The sequence below is a fragment of the Ovis canadensis genome, chromosome 2 (assembly GCF_042477335.2).
Source record: "Ovis canadensis isolate MfBH-ARS-UI-01 breed Bighorn chromosome 2, ARS-UI_OviCan_v2, whole genome shotgun sequence".
Lineage (NCBI taxonomy): Eukaryota > Metazoa > Chordata > Mammalia > Artiodactyla > Bovidae > Ovis > Ovis canadensis.
In genome coordinates, this window is record NC_091246.1 from 86,491,553 (window position 1) to 86,515,984 (window position 24,432).

General features: G+C 42.2%; 1 protein-coding gene across 1 annotated transcript in view; it reads left to right on the forward strand.

Annotated features, from left to right (window-relative positions):
- Positions 1-542: 542 nt before the first annotated feature.
- Positions 543-24,432, forward strand: part of SH3GL2 (SH3 domain containing GRB2 like 2, endophilin A1) — a 223,607-nt gene continuing 199,717 nt past the window's right edge. Inside the window, exon 1 of the mRNA XM_069576632.1 lies at positions 543-1,048. Coding sequence (XP_069432733.1) covers positions 1,004-1,048 — 45 coding nt within the window. The 5' untranslated portion in view covers positions 543-1,003. The remainder of the gene's footprint in view (positions 1,049-24,432) is intronic.

The window sequence follows — 24,432 nt, forward strand, 5'->3', positions numbered from 1 at the left end:
TACTTGTAGCGCTCGGACTTAGTTGCCTGATGACATGTGGGATCTTAGTTCCCTGAACCTGTGTCCTCTGCATTGGGAGACAGATTCTCAGCCACTGGACAAGCGGGAAGCCCCAATGCTTATTTTAGATTAAATCCTAAATCTACTGTCATAAAGGAATGTCATAGTCATATGTTTTTATAACTGTAAACAGAGGATTAAGTGTTATTACTATTAGTAATATCCTACTTCAATTCTATTTACCTGACCAGCTTTAAGGTTTAACATTTTTTTCATCTTCTTTTTAAGTCATCAAATTGTGACAGATCTAGGGGAAAAAAAAAAAACCAACAACACGAAAAACAAAAAACCCAGCATTGGTGGCTTTCGCCAACGTTAAGGAGGCTTAAGGGATAGTGAAACCAGGACAGTGAAATGTTTTCTGCGAACAAGCAAGCAAGGAGCAATGACTTATTCATTACCGCAGAGAGAATACCACTCCTTTCCAGGCGGCAAAGAGGGCAAGCTCAAAGGGCAGGAGAGTTGGCTTAGGCAGCGCCTCTGCGGCTACCTGGAAGCCAAGCAAATCACCCGAGTCTTGCGTGCGCCCGGGTTGCCAACCTGCAGCTGCCGCTGCGCAGTCCGCGGGGCACGAGGACACTCCCGGGGCTGAAGAATGCCCTTGGCCCTCTGAACACGCTGCCGGCCGGTGCGGCAGAGCCCAGGTGCCCTGGCGGCCACCAGTGCCCAGGTAGCGCGTGCCGCAGCACCTGCCGCACCAACCCCGCGCCCGGGGCGGGGCTTCCCGCGTCCCCTTTAAGAGGCTGCATCACCCGCCCCTGACGTCAGGGTGTCTCTCCGCACGAGCCCGCGTCCCGCGCAGCTCCGCGCCCCCGCGCCCACAGCCCCGGCGGCGGCACGAAGAGCGGCGGCCCGGACAGCGCGCCGCTCGGCTCGGTCCTCCCGCCCTGCTCCGCCGCCGCCGGATCCCTGCACCGCAGCCGCCCGCGCGTCCTCCAGCACCATGTCGGTGGCCGGGCTCAAGAAGCAGTTCCACAAAGCCACTCAAGTAAGGCACTAGACAGGTGCGCCGCGCGGCGGTCCCGGGAGGAGCCGCGGGGGGCGCGCTGGGCGCAGGCCGCCGGCCGGGCGCCTGGGGACCCCGGCCCGCGCCGAGCCCGCCCCCGCCTCGCCCCGCCTCGCCCGCCCCGCCCTCCGCGGCGGCGACCCGGGCATCCCGGGGCTCCGTCCTCCACCCCCGGCTGCGGGCGGCGCTGCGGGCTTCCACCGGTCCCGGGCGCCCAGCCTCCTCGCTCAGAGACGCCCGGCATGGCCCAGCGCGGGCGCCGCAGGCAGGGGGCCCAGGGGCCCGGGCGGCGCGGCGGGAGATTATGTAAAGTCGCCTCTTCCCTGGTGACCTTGCGGTGTCGGTGCGCCCGGCTGTCCCGGGATGTGCTGGCACGAGAGGTGGCCCTCCCTCGGGGTGGCTGCGGAGATGCCCGCGGTCTGCCCTCCTCGACTGTGGTCTCGGAATCCCTCCTTCCACAGAGTCCGCGGGCTCCCAAGGAATGGGAGGTTGGGTCTTCCTTCTGGGAAGCTCATGCATTAACTTTTCCCTGGAGAACTCAGTCGTGAAACTCCTTTGAGGCCAAGCCTCGACCGACAGCATTCTGTTTGCCTTTAATTTCCCATGGGTTTTGCAGCTTTAACATTACCAAATCATCATGTATTTCAGCGTATTATTTTTAGCGAGCCTTTTATGTTTTGGATGTGCTCATCTTTATGGGGTTAATAAGCTGTGATTATAATAAAACTTATTTTAGATTCTAATCATTTAAGTCTCGCTGGGCTGAGTTGAAAAGTCATACACAGGAAAAATAAGAATATACTTATAATGTGACCTATTTCTTATATAATGAGTACGATTACTGTGTTTTTTTTTTTTTAACCCTCTGAAACAGTTCTAGTTTAAGAGATCTTAAGCTAAGAACTTTGTTGCTTTCTTTAACTATTTCTCCTAATTTAGCCTTAAATATTTTTTCATAGATTTGCCCATAATTAATACCGAGCTTTCTCATTATTTTTTAGAACCTCAGATCTAGTGAGGTTTTCTAAGGCTGCTACAATAACAGTTCTATTGTAAACCACCTCTAGAGAAGGTGAGGGTTATGTTTACAGAATTTTGGTTAAGTTACAGTGACAGACACAGTGTGAACTTCATCCCCTGTGTGCCCATGTGCCGTCTCCATCATCACAGACTTGCCTTTATAGAACCCGTTTTATTTGTCAACTTGAGAAATGGAAAAAACTAAGACTATTTTGGTAAAAAATACCATTAATGTATTTTTGCTTTATCACCTTGGATCTTTCTGAGACCTCTGTGCCAGAAATATTTGCAAATATAAGTGCATTATTGAGGTAATTTGGAAGGCTTCTAATAACTATATACTTCACATTCTTTCAGGGTTACAAAAGCAGCATATATGCTATCCGTAAATTATCAGGCAGGACTTCCTTGATGTAACGAACCATTTTTATTTCCGGTACTTGTCATTTCTACAAAGCACCCTGATCCCCCTTACCCCCAGCACCAAACTGACCAGCACCACCCCTTTTTTCCACTTTGATGCTGAAGACTTCCTTTATAAACCTTGGTGCCCTAAAAGGCAATTAAGAACCTTGACTTTGGAGTGGGAAAGGCTAAAGATTGACCCATCTCTGCTGTCTGTGACCTTCAGCAAGTTATTTAACTTTTGAATCTGTCTTTGCTAGAATAGGAACCATTTCTTAGAATTGATATAAGGACAAATGAGTTTGTAGAACACACATAGAACGTGTTCAATAAATTATTATTAAAAATAGTTTTATTAGTATAAAATACTGATCTATATTAATAATGAGACATGAGGAAAGCCTAGCATCTAGGATTTCTAGCTTTGCTGCCTTAACAACAACAACAAAATAATCAAGCCACTCCATTTTAGCTAAGTTATGTGCAACTCTGAAGTTTGGAATAAAAACTTGAATTGTGATATGAAGGAACTTCTTAGAGCTTTGGAGGAGGTCTGTTTGTAATGAGATTAGTGTCTATCACACAGAATCACTGTGTCATTTTCTTTCTTGCTTCTTTTTCTTACTGGAAAGCCTTCCATTTTAAAGGTGAAGGGACATACAATCCCTTGTCTATAGCCTAATATAGCACAGTCTTAGAAAGCCCAAGGCAAGTGTTTTTCTTCTTGTGCATGTATGGGCATTTTCAAGGGCTTTTAAAGCAAGTGCTAATGTTTACATGTGACAAAGATACTAAGGGAAATAGCCATGTCCTCATTTTAAAGCCAGGCCTCCCCCAACCCCCTCTCCCCCACCATACATTCCATGTACCTGATCTTCTCTACAGAGGAAACTTTAGACCTAGAATTACTTCTTTTTGAGAATGGATATGCTAGATTAGATACACTGTGTTTACAAGTGAAAGGCTCCACTTCAGGAACAGCTGTCTTGTCTCTGTGAAATCCAGCGTTTTGCTTATGTGTGTGAGGGGTGATATTTGCGTTAATAAAGCAGTATAATTTTCAGTGTTTGGAAATCTGATTGGAAATCTGATTAGATGTGTCATCACTGTTTTCTTGGTTTGGAAATGATTATTTCTGCCTTGTTGCTGACAATTATTTTCATCTCTGTTCTTTAGAGGTTAAAAAATGCTTTTGCCAAATAAATTTTATTAAAGGGGAAAATCCTTTAAGCTTGAGAACATGTTAGAATAGCAAAAATTGATCGTCTTTTTAACTTGAATATACTTTATTACTTAATTGCTCATAAAGATATACTTTATCATGCAATTAGAATAAATAAGATACACCTTACTAAAACTATCAAATAGGGCAAATAAGCATGCATTATTCTACTTTTGTGAGTTTTATGCATGTTGAAATTTCATTTTAGGAATAGTAATGCCATTCCCACCCCCACCCCCACCCCCATTTGTTGGTTTGAACCAGCAGCAGATTAGGTAAAAATAGCTCTCCAGTTCCAATTAACATGCTGTTCTTACAAAATCTGTGCTTAAAAAAAAAAAAAAACCAAACAAAAAAACATTATCAAGCATTTGGTAGGGACATATCTTGCTGTACAGTGAACGTTTTTCAGAGTGAAATTTTTAGTCTCTGTATTAGTTTGGTAGGTTGCAACTAAGTGTCACTTTGTATCAACAAGGAAGTTATCACTATTTGAGTGCCTTTAACAACATAAATTTATTGTCTCACCCTTTTGAAGACAAGGTGTCATTTGCAACAAAGTATCACAAACTGAGTGCCTTAAACAACATAAATGTATTGTCTCACACTTCTGAAGATAGGGGGTCAGGTGTCAGTAGGGCTTTGCTTCCTCTGAAAGCACTAGGCGAGAATCTGTCCCAGGCCTTTTTCTTGGTTTCTGGTGGTTTGCTGGAGTCTCTGGCCTTTCTTGATTTGTAGACACATCACCCTGATCTGTGCCTTCCTGTTCACATCGTGGTCTCCCTGTTTGTTTCCAAATTTCTCTCTTTTGTGGACACCAGGATAATAGGGTGGGTTGGAAGTCCAACCTCCTTGATGGGTATGACCTCATCTTAGGTAATTACACTTGCATGACCTTATTTCTAAATAAGGTCACACTCAGATACTGGGGGATAGGACTTTAACATGTGAATTTTGGGAGTGAGCATAAATATTCCATAACAAGTCCTTATTTTCCTAAAGTATTTACAGTTTTCTTCTAAATATTGTATTTGATTCAATGTAAAAGGACAGCTCACTCTGTAAATAATAACTTTTTATTGCATAAAAAGAGATATGGTAGTTGGTGGTGGTTTAGTCACTAAGTCGTGTCCTACTCTTGTGACCCCATGGACTGTATGTAGCCTGCCAGGCTCCTCTGTCCATGGGATTTCCCAAGCAAAAATACTGGAGTGGGTTGTCCTTTCCTTCTCTGGGGGGATGTTCCAGACCCAGGAGTTGAACCCGGGTCTCCTGCATTGCAAGTGGATTCTTTACTGACGGAGCCCCCAGGGAAGCCCCACATGAGATATGCTTTCTTCTTTTTGGGCTTCACTGGTGGCTCACATGGTAAAGAATCTGCCCACAGTGTGGGAGACCCGGATTTGATCCCTGGGTCGGGAAGATTCCCTGGAGAAGGAAATGATGATCCACTCCAATATTCTTGCCTGAAGAATTCCATGGACAGAGGCAACTGGTGGGCTACAGTTCATGGGGTTGCAACAAGTTGAACACAATTGAGCGAGTAACATTGGCTTCTTTTCAGTGAGTTTGGTTAGTATACATACCTAGCATATTTCAAAAGGATAAAACGTATTTGATGAGCCTGTGTTAATTACATATGATATAGCCTGGTAGTAATTATTGTCACATTCAGATTTTTCAACTGGAAACATATAATTACATTGGTCTTTTGTACCTTTCTGTTTTAACTAATTTCTTCAGGGTTTCATCGCATTTAAAATGCTGTGTTTTATATAGATGTTTTTCTCTGGAGAATGTTACATGAATCTGTCTATGCGTTTGTTGATTCAGCAAGATTTAAAACTGGTTGTTGTTCAGTCGCTATGTTGTGCCTGAGATTTTGCAACCCCATGGAGTGCAGCACTCCAAGCTCCCTTGTCCTTCACTGTCTCCAAGTTTGCTCAAATTCATGTCCATTAAATTGATGATGCTGTCTAACCATCTCATCCTCTGCTGCTCCTTAAAACTAAAAATACTTTAAACCTGGTTAAGGTATTTAATTAATTAGCTATGATTTTATCTGAGTGAGGCTCTCAGTTCCTTAATTGCCTGCTGTAAGCTGTAAAATCTCTGCTGCTTTCGAAATTTCAAGTATGGCTCATCTCTATTCCTGCATCCTTTCAGTTTCTTAGCCTGGTGTCTATAATAGACTGCAGAGGGCCTGTTTATTTCCTGAAATTATGCCACATTTTATGTGTGCATTTTTCTGCAGGAGAGTGTCCTTAGCCTACCACCAGCTTTTTAAAGGAATTCCTAGTTCCTAACTTTCTCGCTCCTAGAATAAAAAATACATTGTAAGAAATTGATCATGTCATCAGGAGAGAATGAAATGGTTCTTATAATACCTTCCTCTGTTTATTTATTTATTTATTTTTTAGTGGGCTTTAGAATGTCTGATCAAAAAGGCAGCTTTCTCTGAGTGAATTTTAGGGCAAGCATACATTAAAAAAAAATTTCTAGAGATGTCAGAATTGAATGGGATGTTTGTGAGAGTGCCATGCTTTTATAATTAGAATAACTTGAGCCATGTTTTTTAAAAAGTTGTTAGTAAGCTCTAATTTCCTGATTGTTTTTTGTAGTTATTGATGTTCAATCACTAAGTTGTGTCTAACTCTTCAACTCCATGGACTGTAGCACACCAGGCTCCTCTGTCCTCTACTATCTCCCAGAGTTTGCTCAAAAGTTCATGTCCATTGAGTTGGTGGTGCTATTAATGTCTAATCATCTCACCCTCTGCCACCCCCTTCTCCCTTTGCCTACAATCCTTCCTAAGGGTCTTTTCCAATGAGTTGGCTCTTCCCATCAAGGGGCTAAAGTATTGGAGCTTCAGCATCACTCCTTCCAGTGAATATTCAGGATTGATTTCCTTTAGGATTGACTGCTTTGCTCTTCTTTCTGTCCAAGGGACTCTCAAGAGTCTTCTCCAGCACCATGATTTGAAAACATCCAGTTTTGGGCACTCAGCCTTCTTTATGATCTGACCCTCACAACTGTACGTGACTGTTGATACACTTGGCAAATGGGCCTGTTGAGTGTTTGAACTGAGTGTGTTGACTGAGAATTTTGCTTGAGACTGAGATTCTTCTTTTTTAAAAATAATTGTATGTGTGGCTGTGCTGGGTCTTTGTTGCTGTGTGAGGGCTTTCCCTAGCTGCGGGGATTGGAGGCTACTCTGGTTGCGGTGAGCAGGCTTCTCGTTGCCATGGTTTCTCTTGTGGAGCACGGGCTCTACGGTGCTGGACTTCATGTGGCATGTGGGCTCAGGAGTTGTGGTTCCCAGGCCCGAGAGTACAGGCTCAAGAGTTGTAGTGTGTAGACTTGGTCGCTCCACTTGCAGCCTGTAGTATCTTTCTGGACCAGGGATGGAACCTGTGTCTCCTGCATTGGCAGGTGGATTCTTTACCGCTGGGCCACCAGGGAAGCTCCTGAAATTCTCTGTGATTAAAGTGTTTGTTGTTGACATGGTTATATTTATGCAAGGGCCCCTCCCACCCCCACAATGATTCCTTAATGTTTTCAATTGAGTTTATATGAATATTGGTTTCAGTCTCCTTGGAAAATTTAAAGTACCTTCCAAGTTAATTATAAATACCCTTGAAAATGGTAAGACTTGGTTGGGTAAGATGGTGACTGTTTTGGGAAGAAGTGTGATTTTGGAGGGAGGACTTTATATTGGGCTGCTTCCCCTGGCAGAGAAGCTTCCATTCTGCAGAGCCCTTGTGCTACATGAAGGTGTCTGGAGCCCTGGGCTTTCTTTAGAGTGGGCAGTTTGAGGAAGTGAGCAGAAGGGAAGACTGTTGATAAGTGAATAATGAGAACTGTGAGGTGAGTTCAAGAGCAGCTCCAGGGTTCAGAGTGGTGGGGCTTTCCTGGGATGAGTAGTCCTTCAGATGGCCAGATAGGCAAGAGAGTAGGGGTAAGGAAATCAAAGGATGTCCGTGGCTTTCCTTTTCCTCTTTTCTGTACTTTTAATCCTTTGTGCCCTTGCTCTCTCTCTATATATATATTTTATGTGATCAGTTGAGTGTGGACTTAAGTAGAGAACAAAGAAGTTTAGGTAAACAAAGTTTACTATACTCACAGGTCCTGGAGAGAGAGAATCACTGCACACTGAGACGGGCCACATGGGTGGGGGACCAGGAAAGTGGATTCAGCCCAGCAGGTGGGGAGCCAAGAGAGGAGACCCATGGACAAAATGGACAAGCACCTTTATGGAAGGTCAGGATGGAGTACGCAAGAAAAGGCATGAGGGACTCTCCTTGATGCATGAGAATGTCACTAGGTCACAGGCAGAGAAAGGACCTTGTGGCCGGGCCCACCTTATCACACGGGTGCACTTAGTCACCTGGGTGGGGTGCTCACAGCTTGAGAGTGTGGGGATATTGAGGGAGCAGGAAACAAAATATGAAGTTTTAAAAATTTTACAGTGCAACCTCTCTCTCTTTCTTTTCTTTCTTTCTTTCTTTCTTTTTTTTTGGTGGTTTGTTGCTGCTGCTGCTGCTAAGTCGCTTCAGTCGTGTCTGACTCTGCGACTCCATAGACGGCAGCCCACCAGGCTCCTCTGTCCCTGGGATTCTCCAGCCAAGAACACTGGAGTGGTTTGCCATGTCCTTCTCCAATGCATGAAAGTGAAGTTGCTCAGTCGTGTCCGACTCCTAGCGACCCCATGGACTGCAGCCTATCAGGCTCCTCCACCCATGGGACTTTCCATGCAAGAATACTGGAGTGGGTTAGATTTTCTTTACTTCCCTTTGGAGCCCAAAGTTTAAGAGTGATTTATATGGTCTGTGATGGATAATAAAGACTAAGAAGAGAAATATGTCTAGCTGTAACTTTTAAAATACCTTGTTGTGAGACCCTGCCAAGTGTGCCTGCAGACTATCAACAAAATATTTTTCAAATGATATGGAGACCTTGGCTGAGTCTGATGCTTTGGGAAATAACTACTATTTATGAAGATGTTGCATCTAGTACAGCTTCTGTATTCAGAAATGATCTTCTTGCTTTGCTCTAAACTCCTCCAATTATATACAGTATGATGACTGTGGAGAAGCTATCCCCCATTCTTTAGAACCATTTAGCTCCTAGGAGATTTGCTCAGAAAGATAGGCTCAATAAAAAACAGAAATGGTATGGAACTAACAGAAGCAGAAAATATTAAGAAGAGGTGGCAAGAATACACAGAAAAACTGTACAAAAAAGATCTTCACAACCTAGATAATCACGATGGCGTGATCACTCACGATGGTGTGATGTCACCTAGAGCCAGACATCCTGGAATGTGAAGTCAAGTGGGCCTTAGAAAGCATCACTATGAACAAAGCTAGTGGAGGTGATGGAATTCCAGTTGAACTATTTCAAATCCTAAAAGATGATGCTGTGAAAGTGCTGCCCTCAATATGCCAGCAAATTTGGAAAACTCAGCAGTGGCCACAGGACTGGAAAAAGTCAGTTTTTATTCCAATCCCAAAGAAAGGCAATGCCAAAGAATACTCAAACTATTGCACAATTGCACTCATCTCACACGCTAGCAAAGTAATGCTCAAAATTCTCCAAGTCAGGCTTCAGCAATACATGAACTGTGAAATTCCAGATGTTCAAGCTGGTTTTAGAAAAGGCAGAGGAGCCAGAGATCAAATTGCCAACACCTGCTGGATCATCGAAAAAGCAAGAGAGTTCCAGAAAAACATCTGTTTCTGCTTTATTGGCTATGCCAAAGCCTTTGACTGTGTGGATCACAATAAACTGTGGAAAATTCTGAAGGAGAGGGAAATACCAGACCACCTGTCCTGCCTCTTGAGAAACCTGTATGCAGGTCAGGAAGCAACAGTTAGAACTGGACATGGAACAACAGACTGGTTCCAAATAGGAAAAGGAGTACGTCAAGGCTGTATATTGTCAGCCTGCTTATTTAACTTCTGTGCAGAGTACATCATGAGAAACGCTGGGCTGGAGGAAGCACAAGCTGGAATCAAGATTGTCGGGAGAAATATCAATAACCTCAGGTACGCAGATGACACCACCCTTATGGCAGAAAGTGAAGAGGAACTAAAAAGCCTCTTGATGAAAGTGAAAGAGGAGAGTGAAAAAGTTGGCTTAAAGCTCAACGTTCAGAAAACTAAGATCATGGCATCCGGTCCCATCACTTCACGGCAAATAGATGGGAAAACAGTGGAAACAGTGTCAGACTTTATTTTTTGGCTTCCAAGATGACTGCAGATGGTGACTGCAGCCATGAAATTAAAAGATGCTTCCTCCTTGGAAGGAAAGTTATGACCAACCTAGACAGCACATTAGAAAGCAGAGACATTATTTTGTCAACAAAGGTCTGTCTAGTCAAGGCTACGGTTTTTCCAGTAGTCATGCATGGATGTGAGAGTTGGACTATAAAGAAAGCTGAGCACCAAAGAATTGATGCTTTTGAACTCATGGTGTCGGAGATGACTCTTGAGAGTCCCTTGGACTGCAAGGAGATCCAACCCGTCCATCCTAAAGGAGATCAGTCTTGGGTGTTCATTGGAGGGACTGATGTTGAAGCTGAAACTCCAATCTTTGGGCCACCTGATGTGAAGAGCTGACTCATGTGAAAAGACCCTGATGCTGGGAGGGATTGGGGACAGGAGGCAAAGGGGACGACAGAGGATGAGATGGTTGGATGGTATCACCGATTCAATGGACACGAGTTTTGGGGGACTGCAGGAGTTGGTGATAGACAGGGAGGCCTGATGTGCTGTGGTTCATGGAGTCGCAAAGATTCAGACATGACTGAGCGACTCAACTGAACTGATTGTTTAGCCTCTTCCAAATTATGGTATCTGATAGAAACAGAAGTATCTTTCTCATAATTCAAATTGAATTTATGAACAAATCCTCATTGGAGCAGTTTAAGCAATATCTTAGTATCAAGGTAGGCAGATATGGTTTGCCTTGCTTTTTAGTGTACAAGAAACATCATCCACAGTGAACACTCCCACCTGGAAAAGGGAAGAATGGAAATCATGGCCTTTGTGCTTCATAACAGTGGTGCCACCTGCTGAGTAAGCCTTGTGCAATTTCCAGCCCCTACTGAAGAGGAAGTTCCTTGGCTTTACCCTGTTTCTGCAATCTGGGACGAACTCTCTTGTTCTATCTCTAATCTGGCTGAATTTAATGAGAGTGACAAGGAGTGTGGCCTCTGGATGCTGCATAGATTCTTTAGCTGGCTTCCTGTTTATTTAAACTTGGTTGTCACTTTACAGTCCCAAGCTTTAAACTACGAACTGCTCATGGCTGATTTGACTTGGTGACATTTCTTCAAAAAGTCTGAAGGCTTCTCCAGTTTTCTTCTTGTCATTTCATCTGCCAGTTACCACATGAATCTTTCTCTTCTCCATTGGATCCATTCAGTCTGTCTTAGATCTCATTTTCAACCAGTACATTTGGTTTTTGTTATCTGCACTTTGAAAGATGTTCTGATGCTTTGGTTTAGCCAACATGTCTTAATGGATCTTTGCTACTCAAAGCTCTTTTTATTCTTATTTCCTGTTATATGCTTCAGGAATCCAAAATAAGTTCTGCCATCTTTAACACATAATTTTCAAGGTTGCCAAAGGGAAAGTGTCTGTTGGAACAAGCATGGAGATATTCATGGGCCAAACCTGGAAGAGGAGTGTGGTTGGCCAAATGTTAAGACCTTCAGACACCCTCCCTATTGTACAGGCCCCGTCCCTTTGAGTGTAGGTCAGCCTGTCACTATGGAAAGATGTCTCCTGAGATTATTCCTTTATATGGCAAAAGGGAGATTATACAGTTGGGATTAATCTAATCCCATGAGCCCTTTAAAAGAAGAGCATTTTGTGTGTGTGTGTGTGGGGGGGGGGGGGGTGGGCTAGTAGCAGAAGAGGAGGTCAGAAAGGACTGGATGTGCTGTTGCTATTTAAAGATGAAGGGGCCATGTGAGAAGGAGTGTATTTCCTCTCTAGGAGCAGAGAGAAGCTCTTGGATGGCAGCCGGTAAGGAAACAGGGACCTTCTAAGGTCCACAGCCTTGAAGAACTGAATTCTGCCAACGATGTGAAGGGAAGGAGACTTCTTCCCAGAGTCTGCAGAGAGGAGCCCAGTCTAGCTGACAGACACCCTGCGGGCTCATGAGACTCTAAGCAGGGAACCCAGGCAAGCTGGCCCAACCTGTAGAAGTCTGACCTAACAAATAGCTATTGTTTTCGACTGTTACGTTTGTGGTAATTTGTTATCCAACAACAGAAAACTAATAGAAGGAATAATCATTTATGTTTGTGTTCAGTTGGCTGGAACTTGTAACCTGGCCAAACCTTGGAATGCCTCAGTTCAAGGGAAGAAGGGAGGAGGCTGGGAACTATGGTCTCTCCATGTACCCAGAATGTAGAAGTGGGTGCTGGTAACACATTTATCTGTATGTGTGCTTATGATTGTATATATGTACACACATATACACATACAATGTAAACACTGACACATAAAATTTAAGTCTCCTTTGCTGTCAAGATTTTCTCATTACATAAGCCTCTTTTAATATGTGCTATATTTTGGAGTTCTCCCCCTATGTTTAGTTATTGAGATTTTTCCCTGGTGAAACACAATTTTCTTTTTGTAGTCCCTGATTAGTTTTAAACAGCAAGGCTGTTAATTACTTTCTGAGCATCCTCTTCGCTTGGTAGGCTGGTAGCACAGTGACAATTTCGTGAACTTTGGAATGGAGAGGCTATAGAACATTGGAGAGTTTTTTGAATTGTCAGTTTCCAGTAAGGCATCAGGGAATCTTTACCAGTGAGAGTAGAGTGCTCGACTGTTCACTGTACATCTGTTTGCTTGTGGAAGACTGATGCCAGTGTAGATGCAGGGAAATGCCCTTATCTTGCACGGGCACATTAGACAGCTACATGTTTGAAGTTGCTCATTAAGTAGTTGCTGAGAGCTCCAGACGCCTGTGGCACACTTTGTGTTGTTTGTCAGTGATGTGTTTGCTTCATGCTCTTTGACATGACTATGAGATCCAAAGCCCTGAGTGGGTTTCTAGGTGTAGCAGGTGGACAGTGCCAGAATCTATTGGAAAGGATGAGGTCTTGCACCCTGAGGTGTCCCATGAGGACTTGGTGTCGTTGGACAGCTTGGTCCAGGAGAGAGAAGTCAGACACTCTTTGGGTCTGAGTAAAGTAACCTAAAGGTGATGTATCCTGAAGGAATTGATTGCAGAATCACCATTCTGTAATTGTCCAGCTTTCACCTTTGTCATTCCCTGCGGTTACAGCTGCTCACTGAAGTGACAGGGATGCTTCTTTATGTTGCATGAATGCTGGCCATGTTTATTTTATTCATTAAACTGCTCAAGTGGCTACTTCTGGGCAAGAGGCATTGCAAACCCAAACCTTTGGCTCTGGCTGGCCTCCATCATGTTTGTAGACTGATTGAGTGACATGCTTTCTGGAGATGTTCTGTTCATTACAGTTACCAAGATTTTACTCATGCAAGTTAATATCTTATTATCCAGAGATTCTATTCTACTTCTTAACGCTCAACTTTTCACTTGAGTACTGTCTCCTATTCCACTTTTTAATTAAGTTTAACAAGCAAATTTGTTTTTCATTTAGCTCTTTTCTGCCCATGGCGTCCCTTACTCTCTGTGCGTCTTTGGCCCTTTCGGAGCTCACAAATCCAAGTTCTTTAGATTTTCTACTTTTTTTGGTCTTTACCTTTACCATAAATCCAAACCAGAATTTCTAGAGAGATGCTTATAATGCTCATCATCTATTTCTTCTCTAAATTTTTTGATGTAGACATGGAAAACTCCTTTGCCTTAGCTCCAACAGAAGCTAGGAAAACTCAATTGTTTACAAAATTTAAATTGGTCAGCAGGTATTTTGTGATAATTAAGATGCATTTAATTCATTTTTTACAAGCTCTTTCAGCTACTTTCTATGTCTCAGGATATGTGCATTTAAATCCTTTAGGTACATATTAACCATAAATCACCTTAAATGAAAGAATATGTTCTAAACAGAAAGCTTATCATAAAATCTCTATATCAGTGCATTTGTCTAAATATGATTGCTGTTACTCTACTTTTATGAAGCAGTGAGTTATGCTGATATCATGTGATGTGTATTTGCTTGCCCTTTATAAATTTAAATTATTGCTGTCTACTGGTTGCTGCCACAAATGATCAGATGAATTTCTATAGGCTCTTCTGACTTCTTTAGGCTCTTTCCATAGGTTATTGCAGAATAATTTGACTATTCCCCATACTTGACATTCGTTTTTATCGTCATGACTTTTGGGCATCTTCATTCATCTTTAGTTTACTGACTTTAATTTAAAATGACTCATATCACTTTGATAGATGGAAAGCCACATTATGGTAAATAGAGATATAGGAAATTATCATACAAAAAAGAGAGTTAAGTCCTACATACTCTTCTTGCTTGAGTAAGTCCATGAGCTTGAAGTTTATTCTGCTTTTGTTAACAGGAAATTAACAAATGTTAGGCAAGCAGTGAATATCCTAACAACGCACTGAAGGCTTTTTCCTTCAGAATGATTTTAAGAAGACTAAAGCAAATGATATCTTCATTGAAGGAATCAGTGTTATTGAGGACACAAGTCTGCGTCAACTGTGTTGTTTAAAACTTGCCCCCCTCCCAAATTTCACTGCATAAATGGTTGACTGTTTTCTGACCTTCAGGGAATTTTCCACCCATGATGTGATTTGATCATGTATCATAAAAGGGAAGTCATTTGTTTAGAGCAGCAGTGAGTCATCTGTGCTTAATGTTCAGAAGGGAGGCAGAGGAATGCTTCAAGAGGAACTCTCGAAATCATTCAGAAAGTGGTGAAAGACTGGCCATCATTAGTGTGCAACAGGATCAGTAGGGGCCAGGGTTTAGGAGCTCAGAAACTTCAGATGTCCTCCTGGTTTTCCCATTCTGAGGACCTGTGAGACACTGGACAAATTGCTAATCACTTAATTTCATCTCAACCCCCACATCTCCCAATTCCTAAGTTCCACAGCTGAGGCAAGATGGACATGAATATAGGTTTTGACATTCAAGCTTCTTGTCTCGTTCCCCTCTGATTCATATCTGAATGGAGCTATTAATCATCTTTCTAAAGAACAGCTCTAACTTTGCCCCCTCCCGCCCCTACTTCAAGCTCATCAGTGATCCTTATGGCTCCTACCCTAAAGCCCTTGTCAGCCCCATGAGAGAGTTTGGAGTGTGGTCTGAGGTGTGTCCCCCGCTTAGCATCATCTCTCACAGCTCTGCAAGCGTGTGACTGTCCTTTACCTAGTCTCTGGGCACTGCGCACACTTCCCTGCTTTTCAGCCTTCACATTGTGCTGGCCTCTGTGTGGAAACTCCCCTCCCCTGTGTTCCACTTTATAGTTGACGAATCACTGCTTCTGTTTCCAGTCTCAGCTTGATAATTTCTTAGATATCTTTCCCTCGTTTGGCGTGGGTTAAATGCCCTGCCATGTGTGATGAAAACTGCCTGGCTAGTGTGTCTCTTAAGCATAGGGCTTGACCCACTGCCCTGCTTGTTGGTTTACTTCCTCGCTGATACCCCCCTGGGTGGGTCTAAAGAAAGGAACTCTGTTTAGCTCTTCACTGTTTCCTCAATGCCTGTTCCTTAGTGGGCATTCAGTACATGCTTGTTGAATGAATGCCCCCTTACTGTTTCTTTTCTTTTTATCCATATTTGTATATCATTAATGGAGAGGGAAATGGCAACCTACTCCATTATTCTTGCTTGGAGAATCCCATGGACAGAAGAGCCTGAAGGGCTACAATCCATAGGATCGCAAAGAGTCAAACACAATTGAAGTCAGGCACAATTGAAGCAACTTAGCACATATATATTTAAAAAGGGTTATTTTGTATATGTATTTTTAAGTTCATTTCTGCTTAAAGACACATCACATGCTTTAAGGGTTAATTTAAAAGTTAAAATATGCTTTTATAAAATTAGAAATTAAAAATAAATTTTAATGATAAAAATGACTACCATGGTAGTTAATTCATTAATTACCCAAACCAGCCTCATAAGAACATTATTATTCCCATTTCGTAGATGAAGAAACTAAAGCACAGAGTAGTTAAATAAGTTGCCCAAGGTTACACAGCTTTGGTGGCAGAGTTAGGATTTTTGTTCAGACTGCCTAGTTTCAGAGCTGATAACAGGCAGTAAATTTCAATTATGAGCCCAATGCCAGCCTTAAATGTCAAACTAAGATATATGAAAATGTTTAGTAGTCAGTAAGATAAAGATGAACACTTTAATAGAAAAATAGAAACAAATATGGAAAAGCAATACAGCTTTCCCTTGTTATCCACAGGAAATTTGTACCAGGACCTCTACAGATACTAACATCCATGGAAGCTCAAGTCCCTTATATAATGGTGAGGTACAGTTTGTCTTCCATATCTGCAGGTTCTGCATCTGTGAGAATAGAGAGTTGATGGTATAGGAAAGGACTGCAAGTGGCCAGGATACAGATAAAAAAGTCGTGGAAATCAAACAGCAGTTTATGACATTCATCGTTGTTTACATCAGCACGGATTAAAAGGGCTGATAACATTCTGAGTCAGCAAAGGTGTAAGTGTGTGGGCTCTCTTTTAATGGTGGGAGGGTAGATATCAGCAGTTTTCTTCCTTGTGATTCTGTTTTTAGGCTCTATTTACAGAAATGTGTGAGCTTCCAACACTTGTGTGCAGCTTAGTACACTTTTGTAGTTATTGTAGTGAAAAGTTGGAAAGAACCTCAATATTAAGTGATAAGGGATAGAGAAGTAAATTGTCTGTATCACAGAGTATCTATAGCCATTGTGTCCATAGGCAGGCATTTATCAGTGTAGGGAGGTATTTATGATGATTGCTAAGTAAGAAGAACAGACCATAAAACAGATATGCAGTAGGTCTAATGTTGGGAAAAAGAGCTGCAATAGTAATTAAAATACTCTGAGAATTTATATGCCAGGCATTTGGCTGTAATGCTGAAAGATTATTTTTAAAATTAACATTTAAACAGTGGTTTTTCCTCGTCAGTTGGGCTTATTGAGGAGCAGTTTGTGTTTCTGCATTTGTCTTTGTAATTGGGCTTCCTTGGTGGTTCAGCTGGTAAAGAATCCACCTGCAGTGCAGAGACCCTGGTTCGATTCTGGGGTTGAGAAGATCTGCTGGAAAAGGGATAGACTATCCACTCCGGTATTCTTGAGCTTCCCTGGTGCCTCAGCTGGTAAAGAATCCACCTGCAATGCAGGAGACTTGGGTTCAAACACTGGGTTGGGAAGATCCCTGGAGAAGGGGAAGGCTGCAGTATTAAATAAAATACCCTGAGAATTTATATGCCAGGCACTTTCTATAGTGCTCTAAGATTATTTTTAAAATTAACATTTAAACAGTGAGTTTTACTGGTCAGTTGGTCTTATCGAGGAGCAGTTTGTGTTTCTGCATTTGTCTTTTGTAATTAGATTTTGGTTGTGGTGGCTTAGTCACTCAGTCATGTCCAATTCTTACAGTTCTGTGGGCTACAGCCTGACAGGCTGTTGTGCCCAAGTCACGAAATCTCCCAATGACCACCAGGGAGCTAGTATCCGATGCAAAAGCAAGAGAGTTTTTATTACCAAGCTCGAGCTGGGGCTCCCACTGGCACCGATGCAGTGGCTATAGGGAGGGAGCCCCGAGTTTGGGGTTACACTGCTTATATAGGGAATATTCAGGTGAAAGGGTAACAAAAAGGGGTGTTCAGGCTGAAGGACTACTGATTGGTTACCCTCTTCTATAGGGTCGTGTGTGGATCTCTGATTTGTTTTTTTTTCACTTACACAGTGAATCATTATTTCACAAAGGTAAATCATCACTTCCAAGGTAAATCACAAATGTAAATCATTACTTCCAAGGTAAATCACAAATGTCACAAATGTAAATCATTACTTCCAAGGTAAATCACAAATCCTTGAACTTAAAGTCAGGAGGTTTATCTTAAGGGCTGATTGGCTCATGCATAGCGGGGCAAGTTTAGGCAGTATCCAAAGTCTAAGTCTGTTTGCCCGGTACCTTTGCAAAATGGAGCTCTTTTACAAGATGGAGTAGCTTAGGCTCTTCATTTCCCCCTTCTCAAGGACCCAAGACAGACCCAATCATGGGTCTGTAGTTAGCTTTATATTGTCTTTTACCAGGGGTGGGCTTGTTAGGGCTGCATATTGGGACCTAAGCACCCTAAGCTGCACCATGTTGATGTGGCCTTTGATAAAGTTTATCAACTTGTTTAGTAGACACTGTCTGAAGGTGAATAGCAAGAGTAAAATGATCAGGGGCCCAGCCAGAGAAGATGAGGGTCGTGAGCCAGGGAGATGAACTGACCCAGGATTCAAACTTTTCTCTTTCTCTTTTTCTCTGACTCAGCCCTTCTCTCATCTTGGCCAAGGATTCCCTGACTATCCCCGAGTGATTCACATAAAAACAACATTCTTCCCCTAACGCAGCACATAGTCCCCCTGAGAGACCTCATACTCAAGATACTTCTTGGGAATTGGGGCGGAGGTCTCTTTCTTCTGTAACTTCTTCCTGCTGTGCATGGGCGTAGGCCTGCCTAGCAGAGCAGAAGTCTCTTTCTACCTGATCTAAGTTGGGGTTTTTCACATCTGAAACCAGCTTAAAATGGTGGTATCCAAGCCTGACATGACTCAGAAAACTCAAATGTTTAGCAATACAAGATCTAATCTGAAAATACACCCATAGCATCACCTAGTTATTTCCCAGGCTATCTGAACCATAGCTACTCTATTTTGACTTTTAACTGTAACTTTTCCTTGATAGCCAAAGCAGATCTCACTGTTAATGATGTCAATGTTTCTCTAGGTATGAGAAGATGCAAGGATTGGGATTCATAAAATCTTTTCCTGAAAAGATCTAACTATCTGAAGGCCTGTTCTGCCAGTTTTTTCCAGAGCACAGAGTGCCTCATTCCTGATTTTCACCCTGAACTCCTTTCAGGGGCATTGAATGTCAGCAGTTGCCACAGCCATGATTTACTCTTTGCAGAGGTAGATGGCTAGTGTCAGTCTTCAGTTGGCAGAGCCCCTTTTTGCTCATAAACTTGACCATGATTTTGAAGGGGGCATTTCATGACTATTTTATCCCATGGTGCTGAGAATGTCCATTCTCAGGTTTGGCAAAGATTGTGTTGACAGGCCACTCAATGTGCTGTTACTGGACTGGGCCATAAAACAGTATCCAAAATTCTCTGGACCACCTGTCTTACTAGCTTCTTGGTCCAGGAAAATGTTCCCTCTTGTTGCTTCTTCCCATGTCTAGAGTTACACTGTTACCATCATTGATCTCATATGGGACTATATATTCTTCTATTAGAGGCCTCACACACATACAGTGTAAGAAACAGCAATTCTGTAAAACAGGTGAAATACAAATAACATAACCAGCAGTATTAGTAAAGTCACAAGTAAGACTTATGTTATGAACTTCCATTAGACATAGCCCAGTATATCTTCAGGTTCTCTGACTTAGTCTGCCCTGTAGAATCTTTATCTTCCAGGGAAATTATATATTGGCACCATCTATAAGGCACATAGCCCAGTTTTCTAGTGTTACTAGACTGATTATCTTTAGTATGATTTATTTTTTTTTCCCCCAACACAGAGGCGACTTTAAATCTAAATTACTGTAGCCTGATGTTATCTATATAAATCCATCCCATAGTTGTGGGAGATTTTCCTCTCCTTTGTGGAAACTTTTCTTGTTCTGATTGAGCTTGGGTAATAGAACACAAAACCCTCAAATTTATAGCCAGAGTCAGAGCAGGCATTATTAATTGGCCCGGTGAGGGGATCCTGTCTAGTAATATCACAGTGACCTGAATATGACTATAATTTTTTAAGTAAATTTTCTCAGGGCCAACCAGTTAGAGTCTGGTAGTAGAGAAATTTACCAAGGTAACCCAGAACTAGACACAGGTAATTGGCCACAAACCCAACAATTGGATTGATTTTTAAAACTAGCTTAGGATCAGGCCTGTGATAGAAAAGCATTTGACTTATATGCAAAGGTCTAAGAAGTCAAGAAAACATAAGTGATAATACGAATTAGGTCCAGCATCTCGGGGAAGCTGTCTACCTCTGATGTCGTCGTCTTCTCATCCTGGTGTAGTGTAGTTTTCCTGATAAAAAAGTCCTTCCATCATTGTTGGAGACAGTCCCTTAAATTATGTCTTTTTCCAGTCCTGGTTGCAGGTCATGAGGCATCTGATCTTCATTCAAAGATAGATTACTGAGATAAGCTTCAGAAACAAACTTAGGGTGTTCTTCAAGAATTCAATTAAATTTTACATTAATATCACATAGCACGGCAAAGAACTATCTAAGAGATGAGTCTTACTAGGTGTAGACCTCCATTAACTGGTATTTAACATCTTGAAATATCTTTTTCTCCTTAAAGTTACCCTTATTTTTATTAAATATAACCAAATTAAGGCTAGTTTGTTTGCAAAATAGGTCTGTTCTCACTAATTTTGGTCTGATGATTTTTATACCTATAATTGATTATAGGCTTTTTATTTTTCTGAAACATTTGTAGAGTCTCAGACTGAACTTTTAAAATAAAACAGGCCTGGGAAACTCACACCAAAGGCTTATCACAGATTTTGCCTAACAAATCTAGGTGAATTCTTCCCTTTTTAAGGTCTCAAAAATTTCCTGAGATTTTTGTACCCATGAGATAACCTTCCTAACTCATTTGATAAACTTACTGGAAACCTAAGAACTTCCAATTTTTGCAGGAGTCAGATAGAAAATATAATTGTTTTGTTTATAACATTTAATTTTACCAAAGTATTGTCATATTTAGTTTGAGGGGAAGATTTTCCCTACTCCCTGAAAACATAAGATTCAAACCCATAATTTTTCAGATAGAAATCTTAAAAGTTATAAGCATATTCACAGGTTCATTCAGTCCTTTTGTTAACTTTTGTGAAGTCATCAGGTTCTCCATTAAAATACCAGGACATATCAGAATGTTAAAAACTCCATATAATTTCTAGGATATCTGTATTAGTAATTTTACCATACATTATAACATGAGCGGATCTATTACTCATTTGATAATCTTTTCCATGTAATTTAACCAACCAGATAAACAGTTTAATATCTCTCTTTGGGATGTTCCAGGGGCCCTCTGAAGCATCCCAAAGTTAGCTAGGATCAAAAGAACTTCAAAAGAGTTCTATTTAGGAAGCTTTCTTAATAGAGTTCATATAAAAGCTCATATCTCATTTACATTTTTTAGAAGTTTTTTTTTTTTCACTTGAGGTAATTTCCTTGTTGACAAACTTGTAACAGATATAATATTTAACTTATATTAAACCTAGGTACAATGAAAATATTCTACTTAACGTTAATTACTCTAAGACATGTCTATATTAAATAGGTCAACAAACAAACATTAATATCAGGTATTTAACATTAAATATTTCCCAGTTCACATGAACCCGGAATTTATTGTTTAATTTAGAATTACTTGATTTGTACGCACTTACCTTTTTTTAAGCCAAATAAATAGAGCTCATATACAAATTAACCTCAAAAATATTACCCAGAGACAGAGACATACCAAGATCTATTTAGACAGACACAGTGCAAGATCTAGCTTCAAGTCTTTTTTTTCTTTTTTTCCTTAGTGTCAGGAGTTAGAGATGGTTGATCCCAGGTCTCCCTTATTGCAGGCAGACGCTTTAACCTCGGCTCCACCAGGGAAGCACTTAAATACAAGAAAACAGTCCCTCAGAAAACCTCCTATAGAGACACAGAACTTCAGATCTAAGTACTAACATCAAAGATTTCAAGGGAGGAAAGTAAGCCAGGTTGAAAAAGGAAGGGGGAGGATTCCTTATCAGGATCTCCTGTCATAAAACAGCTCATGCAAATGGTTACTATGGTGCCTGGCCAGGGTGGGCGGTTTCAATCAGTGCGCTTCCCCTAACAATTCCCCCCTGTAAGATGGGGCATAACGGCGCTGTGGGTCCAGTTTTCCTGGGTTCCTTCAGATTCTCTCCCACCCGTGTCACCAACACCCGAGTGGTAGAAAGTTCCTGTTGAGGCAAAAAAAAAAATGTTACCCAAGGAGGGGAGTGTACTATGATATTTTCCCACACTACGATATAGGGCACTTGGTCAGGGTGTCCAGCCTGTGGTCAGAGGATGATATCTCGGAGTCGGTGCGCAGTTTCCAAGTAAACGTGCCTTCTGAAGGCCAGCCCACATGGAAAAATGGCCATTCTGTGCTGCAAAAAGTAATTAGTTTATCTTTCTTAGTTTTAACATTGAGGTCACGGGTGCAGGGCTAGATTGACGTTGCCCCATCGTTCCTGGATCAATCAGGCGTTGGTAAATTAACACAAACAACACAGACAGCCACACAGACAGACAGAGAGACAGAAAAAACAAACCTTCAGGAGTCCAGAGGCAAAACTGAAAGCAGGACAGCAGCCTCCGGCCGTTCAGCGGGAGCGAACCGCTGTTGTCAACAGAGCACAGGGGCTCTCCGTCCCCTTCTGGAGGGTCGGGGACATCTCCCAACGACCCCCACTGGTGACCCGTCGGCGCGTCCGCCTGAGTCATATACCGGTCTCAGAAACTAGGCCTTATCAAACTTACCGGTTATAGGTAACTCTCCGTATTCGTCTTCCCGTGGAGCCGATGGGAGATCCCGGATGAGCCCCCAAATGTGCCCAAGTCGCAAAATCTCCCAATGACCACCAGGGAGCCGGTATCCGATGCAAAAGCAAGAGAGTTTTTATTACCAAGCTCGAGCTGGGGCTCCCACCACCGACGCAACGGCTATAGGGAGGGAGCACCGAGTTTTGGGTTACACTGCTTATATAGGGAATATTCAGGTGAAAGGGTAACAAAAAGGGGTGTTCAGGCTGAAGGACTACTGATTGGTTACCCTCTTCTATAGGGTCGTGTGTGGATCTCTGATTTGGTTTTTTTTTTTCACTTACACAGTGAATCATTATTTCACAAAGGTAAATCATCACTTCCAAGGTAAATCACAAATCCTTGAACTTAAAGTCAGGAGGTTTATCTTAAGGGCTGATTGGCTCATGCATAGCGGGGCAAGTTTAGGCAATATCCAAAGTCTAAGTCTGTTTGCCTGGTACCTTTGCAAAATGGAGCTCTTTTACAAGATGGAGTAGCTTAGGCTCTTCAAGGCTCCTCTGTCCATGGAATTCTCAGGCAAGAATACTGGAGTGGGTTTCTATTCCCTTCTCCAGGGGATCTTCCCAACCCACGGATCGAACCTGGCTCTCCTGCATTGGCAGGCAGATTCTTTACCACGGAGCCACCAAGGAAGTTTTATATATCAGTGAATTTTCTTTCCACTCCATCATCCTTACTTCTTATTCCCATCCTCACTTCCTCAGGTTAAATTAAAAACAAGGAATAGAAGAATCTTGCAAGTCATCATGGGAGCAAACCCAGTTTCCTAGCTGGGAACCATCAGTCAATATAGGTTTGCTCTGTTTAGCCTAAGAGCATTGCAGCACCTGCTTCACCCTCCATAGGGTCCTAAATTAAATCGTGCTGCTTGGGTTTCTTCTGAATGCTTGGCTGCTTTTTCTGTTTCTTCAAAAAGGGTAGAGGCCTCATGGGTAAGAAGGCTGCTAATGACATTTGCTGCCATTTCTTAATGACTTCCCCCGCCCAGATCCCTAGTCTTATCCTTAGGAAAGACAATGCCAGGGCTTTGACTCTGGTTTGAGTAACAGGAAGGAGGGCAGGTAGGACATGTCAAGTATAAAAGTGCTTCTGCAACATGCTTTCAGTCCTGGTGCACACTGAGCAGTCTCATTCTGCAGCCACTATACCGGGGATCTCCGGTGCATCTGCCCCTTCTTAGCTTCTCAGCAGAAGGCCTGCGGGCAGTGCATCCCAGCAAAGAAGAATGAAGCATGATAGAGACAGTCACAGAAGATAGACATTCTGAGTGATCTTCACTGAACACGAATACACAGTTCTATTAACATTCTTTCATGGGCTTCTGTTAAAGATAGAAAATGCAGAGTTTAGGAGGGTATGCGTAGAAGAAAAATAATACCTTCTTCTTTCCACCCCAGCAAAATAGAACAGAATGGAAAAACCGTGACCAGAAAACACAGCCTAAGAAATGAGATGGCCAGGCCACTTTCAGCTTCCTCCCAGAGAGGCTTTGCCTGGCAGGATCAACTGGGGCACTGAGGGTTGCTTCTGATTGGGTACAAGTGTGACTTTATGGGTGGTTTGGCTTTCTCTGGGGCCTGGCACTCTTTAACGGAGTCAATGAAAAGTGCTTCAAGCTCTGGGACAGATAGGCTGTGAAGTCATTTCTGGATTAGAGCTTGTTGTTCCAGCCTTTGCAGAATTCCTTGAAATTTCTGGAATCAATATTAGTTTGTAAACTGAGAAATAAGAGTTGAAGACTCTGCCTCAAGAAATTTATTTTCTGGCACAGTCATCCTGCATTTACTAAACTGATGCTTTACTTGCTGCAGAACTTCAGATTTGGTCGTCATAAGTATTTTTTGACTTGAACCTTAAACATACCCCTGAGTAAGAGTGAGTTTTGAGTTAAGGTGTATGTAGCATAATCGAACTTTATTATCTATACATTCTGCACT